Raw genomic sequence first — 5,101 nt, 5'->3', positions numbered from 1 at the left:
TATTTGTCTCTGTCTCAGGGACGACCAGGCCAACCAGAGCAAGAAGCGAAGAAACGGAACCTTCTGAGAACCTGGATGCACACCAGCGTTCAGGAACATCTGACGATGGCCCCCGGCGCTCTGTGTTTTTTTCTGTGGTCAATCCGGAGGATTTCAGGGAGCTCGGGGGTCCAGTGGGGTCGCTAGAAAACGTGTCCGAGCGGAAGCCCACGTAACCCTGATTTAAAAAGTAAAGGTTTATACAGGGTTAACGGCTGTCATCTCCCTCTCTTCGTTTATCCTGGTTCTGATGAGCCTTTGCCCAGACGCGTTGTTTCCACGTCACTTCTGCGTTTTATAAAGGTTGGCGGCCAGTTGTGGTCTGTTCAAGTCGAGCAGGCGATCGAATATTTTGTTCATTTTGTACATTATGTGAATCCATTGCCCAGAATGTCATGATCTGTGCATCCCGAGAGCTCGGAATTCCACAGTGGGAATTCCCACCCTTTTCCTTGAATGCTTTTCCCACCGACTCGTGAAGCTGCGTCTTCACGGTAGTTTTGGGATCACGAGGTACATTCCCCTTTAGAAGTAGATGTTCCACAAGAACGTCTGTTGCACATCTGTGTTTGTGTCATTGCTCGTTTTTGTATTGTATAAAATGATGAATAAATTTTTTTTTTTTTTAAATATGGATTTTTTTTTTTGTGTGGATTTCTTTGTATTTCAATTTCGCCTCAGCTGTGCAACACGTTGACACGTGCAGAAGCATCAAAGCCCTTCTACACTGGCCAGGGGGGGTGCATTGTCACCTGTGGGTAGCTTGAGGGACGTGATGATGATTGTTGACTTGGCCTTCAGATTCCCTGTTCTTGAGTATCTGTGGTCCGTGCCGAAGCCCCGCAGCATGGAATTGTGGTATTATGGTCCCAGACTCGGTGCAGACTGGTATGATATTTTATATGGGCTGGCTCAGAATCCGGAGCTCTCTCTCTCTGTGTGTGTGTGTGTGTGTGTGTACGTACCCCCACACCCCTCGGCACAGAGAGATCCACCAGCAAGGGATCACTCAGCACGGTTAACCCTCCCTCCTGACGGCAGAACCTCGCAGCCACAGAGTCTGGACCAACATGCCTGCCACCGGGACGCCAGAGTGAGTTTTACCCTCAACGTCAGATGTAAAATGTTGCGCGGTAGCGAAGCTCCTGGTTAAAAAAACCCGTCCGTGGAGCCCAGGAGATCCGCGGTTCCTCGGTGGTTCGGTATTCCGCACATCAGGAAGCTGAATACGAAGGAGGCCGTGCTCTCGCCAGCAAGTTGGAAGAGTTACAATGTGGATCACAGAAACACCGAGAAAGTGCACATCTGGAGTAGCGGGGGAGTGTGTGTATGTGTGTGTGTCTGTGTGTGTCTGTGTGTTTTTTTCGTACGTGTGTGTTGTTGGCCTTTGCGTTCTATGGAGAAATGACACGGCAACACAGCGCACACGGCTAAAAACAGACCTGCGTCACATGGGGAAACAGGAGCTGGAGTGTGTGTGTGTGTGTGTGTGTGTGTGTGTGGTGAAAAGTAAATACGTGGATGCGTGCTGCTGTGTTTACTCCTCGCTGATCTCGATTGTCTGCAGAATTTTAAGAGTTCGTCTATACTGTCAGATACTCTGCGGTGAAAAAAGGCCAGCGGGGAACGCCGGCGTACAGCGTCCTCCCCCATCACCTGTACTGGGAAGGGGCGCCTGCACCCACGTCACCGGTACCCTGTCGGCCAGCACTGCTGTCTACTGATTTACACCGCAAAAAGTGCAATAAGCACTTTTCAGGGTGCTAGTAGCCAAGTGGGTAAAGTGGGCAGTGGTGGCAAAGCGGTTAAGGAAGCGGCCCCGTAATCAGAAGGTTGCCGGTTCGAATCCCGATCCGCCGAGGTGCCACTGAGCAAAGCACCGTCCCCACACACTGCTCCCCGGGCGCCCGTCATGGCTGCCCACGGCTCACCAAGGGTGACGGGTTAAATGCAGAGGACAAATTTCACTGTGTGCACTGTGTATCACAAGTGACCATCACTTCACTTTATTATTATTCACTCGCCTGTGAACCAAAACACATTGTGTCCCTGAGCAAGACACTTAACCCTGAGTGTCTCTAGGGGGGACTGTCCCTGTAACTACTGATTGTAAGTCGCTCTGGATAAGGGCGTCTGGTAAATGCTGTAAATGTAAATGCAATAAGCACGCATAAACGTAAACGTTTTTTCAACCTCCCCTTTTCTATGGTTACTATTGTTCTAGAACCGCAACGCCACCGTGACAAGTTCAGACATTACTTATAACACTGCAGAACAGGACCTGGGCTTCTTGAAAGTAATGAACTGAATTTGAGGAGAACACGACTAGTCCAAATTTGGGGGTCAAAACATTCTGTCTATGCTGCAGGACTGTTTGGCTTAATTTGCATACAAACTGAATGTAAAATGAAATGGAAAAAAAATTCTGGCAGATAAAAGACTGTTTCCAGTGAAATCTACAGATGGTAAACCATTGACTCTACAAACATTTCTTATTTATATATATATATATGATTATGACACAAAGAAATTAATGCAAATGAATACCCACTCAAACAGTCTTGAAATCCTCTACAGGGAAACAATTATACAGCCATTATAATAATAATAATGACAGAATCTTTATCCATGTTCAGCCAACAACCTTGGCTACAGTTCATAGTTTAAAGCTGAAAGTGAAGTGATTGTCATTGTGATACACAGCAGCACAGCACACAGTGACACAGCGAAATGTGTCCTCTGCATTTAACCATCACCCATGGTGAGCAGTGGGCAGCCATGACAGAAGCCCGGGGAGCAGTGTGTGTGCTCAGTGGTACCTCAGTGGCACCTTGGCGGGTCGGGATTCGAACTGGCAACCTTCTGATAACAAAGCTCCCCTTTGTTGTCAGGAGGTCTGGAAAGGCAGCTTGATCCCCTCCCGTCTTCATTGCACAGATGGCAAATGTATGTATTTATATGTTATAAGAGAAGCTGTCCTCTGTGTGCGGTGTAGTCCGAAGGCAGAGGATTATTCCACCGCCATCCTCAAGCAGAAGGTCCGACCCAACAGGCTCATCGTGGACGAGGCCATAAATGAGGACAACAGCATTGTCTGCCTTTCACAGGTAGGCATGGCGGGGGTTGGGTTCAATCTTAGAAAAGTCTTGATGTCAACCATACTTTATACACACACACACACACACACACATACACGTGAGAGTGTGTGTGTGTGTGTGTGTGTGTGTGAAAGGTAACGTGAACCAGTTTTTGTGTTTTTCTCGACCACAGGCCAAGATGGAGCAGCTGCAGCTGTTTCGCGGGGACACCGTTGTCCTGCGAGGACGCAAGCGGCGGCAGACGGTCTGCATCGTCCTGACGGACGAGTCCTGCGCAGACGAGAGGGTGCGGATGAACCGAGTCATACGCAACAACCTGCGCGTGCGCCTTGGCGACGTCACTAGGTACAGAACACACGGAGGCCACACCAACGTCACATCGGGGGCATTTTGGGGTTTTGCTTCGATGGGGTCCTGTCCCCATTATTCCGCTCCATTTACCCCGCATCAACATCACTACTGCATTGTTCTGTTCCACTGTGTTGTCCTGCAAGGTTGTTTTATTCCATACGGTACTTTTAATCCCCCACTGCCGGACAGCAACATAATAGGAGAGGAATCGTCTTGTCCTCAACGACAAGAACAAAGTGAAGTGATTGTCACATGTGATACACAGCAGCACAGCACATGATGCACACAGTGAAATTTGTCTTCTGCATTTAACCCATCACCCTTGGTGAGCAGTGGGCAGCCATGACAGGCGCCCGGGGAGCAGTGTGTGGGGACGGTGCTTTGCTCAGTGGCACCTCAGTGGCACCTTGGCGGATCGGGATTCGAACCGGCAACCTTCTGATTGCGGGGCTGCTTCTTTAACCGCTAGGCCACCGAGACCTGTTGAGAAAATGAGAGGCGTTATTATTAGCCATAGCCGCTAGCCACTACCATAAGGAAACCGTCATGTGGCTAACTGCTAATTGCTAATAGCTTACCGTGCTACTAACTACTAACGTTCATGTGTTAAGAACCCACTAACCACCCACTAACTCAATTTGGGTGAGCTTGGTCATCATGCTAATGAAATATATCAAGTTCACAAGCATTTTAACATTGTCTAAATAAGCTAACAAATGTAAAGCATCATAAAAGTTGACACACAAATAACAATTCATTTTTGAAATGACAAATGTGTGTAATCAAGCGTGCATGCTTTGTCGTCAGTCCTTGTATAATTTTTCTTTCTCGTGCTTTTGGGTTGAATCACGAGGTTGTGGGACCGCAGTGTGTTTACGTGCTTATAAACGGAGAATCCCTTCTGTGCGGTGTGTCAACAGTATCCACGCCTGCCCAGACGTCAAGTACGGGAAGCGAATCCACGTTCTGCCTATTGACGACACCATAGAAGGCCTGACGGGAAACCTCTTCGAGGTCTTCCTCAAACCCTACTTCCTGGAAGCCTACAGACCGGTTCACAAGGGTATTCTCGTCGTTCTCTGCGTAAGTGAAGCCCAGCTCATCTTCTGTTTACGCCGTTGTTGCTCTCGTTATTGCGGCGCAGGCGACATCTTCCTGGTGCGAGGTGGAATGAGGGCCGTGGAATTCAAAGTGGTCGAGACGGACCCCACCCCCCATTGCATCGTAGCTCCAGACACCATCATCCACTGCGAGGGAGAGGCCATCAAGAGAGAGGTGTGTCCGTGCGTCCTGAGGGCTGACGCCGAACTTGTTTACGGCATTTATCAGAAGCCCATTGGGCCCATTGTTTGCTCAACGCCATGAAAACCGTAGACGCTCCCTTCAAATAAATCTTTTCAAAAACCTTTCCCTCTAACCTTTCCCAAGTCGACTGATGAACAGAAAGTAGCAGAAGAAAAGCAAGGAGCTGGTTTGCACCTTTTAACTTTTCGACAGAATTTACTCATCTTGGTCACAGTTTTTGGGTGCCATTCTATCGGCATGACACATCCTGACTTCACAATATCTGCCCCCTTTTCCTTGCGAAGGTATTCCCAATCTGTCAGATTGTC

At 48.6% G+C, this 5,101-nt stretch overlaps 2 protein-coding genes across 2 annotated transcripts in view; one reads left to right on the top strand and one right to left on the bottom strand.

Moving 5' to 3' along the window:
* LOC114783396 (sterile alpha motif domain-containing protein 13-like) overlaps positions 1-888 on the bottom strand; it is a 2,942-nt gene extending 2,054 nt beyond the window's left edge. Inside the window, exon 1 of the mRNA XM_028968869.1 lies at positions 792-888. Coding sequence (XP_028824702.1) covers positions 792-888 — 97 coding nt within the window. The remainder of the gene's footprint in view (positions 1-791) is intronic.
* A 151-nt stretch (positions 889-1,039) lies between these two features.
* LOC114783392 (transitional endoplasmic reticulum ATPase-like) lies at positions 1,040-4,763 on the top strand (the record flags this gene model as incomplete). The annotated part of the gene is made up of 5 exons (XM_028968864.1): positions 1,040-1,132; positions 3,035-3,146; positions 3,310-3,482; positions 4,409-4,551; positions 4,633-4,763. Coding segments are annotated over exons 1-5 (582 nt in total), but the record flags the coding sequence as incomplete, so codon positions are not given.
* Positions 4,764-5,101: the final 338 nt, after the last annotated feature.

Source organism: Denticeps clupeoides, unplaced genomic scaffold (genome assembly GCF_900700375.1).
Source record: "Denticeps clupeoides unplaced genomic scaffold, fDenClu1.1, whole genome shotgun sequence".
NCBI classification, from domain to species: Eukaryota; Metazoa; Chordata; class Actinopteri; order Clupeiformes; family Denticipitidae; genus Denticeps; species Denticeps clupeoides.
Note: the sequence above shows the minus strand (reverse complement) of the source record. Positions and strands in the feature narration are given on the sequence as shown.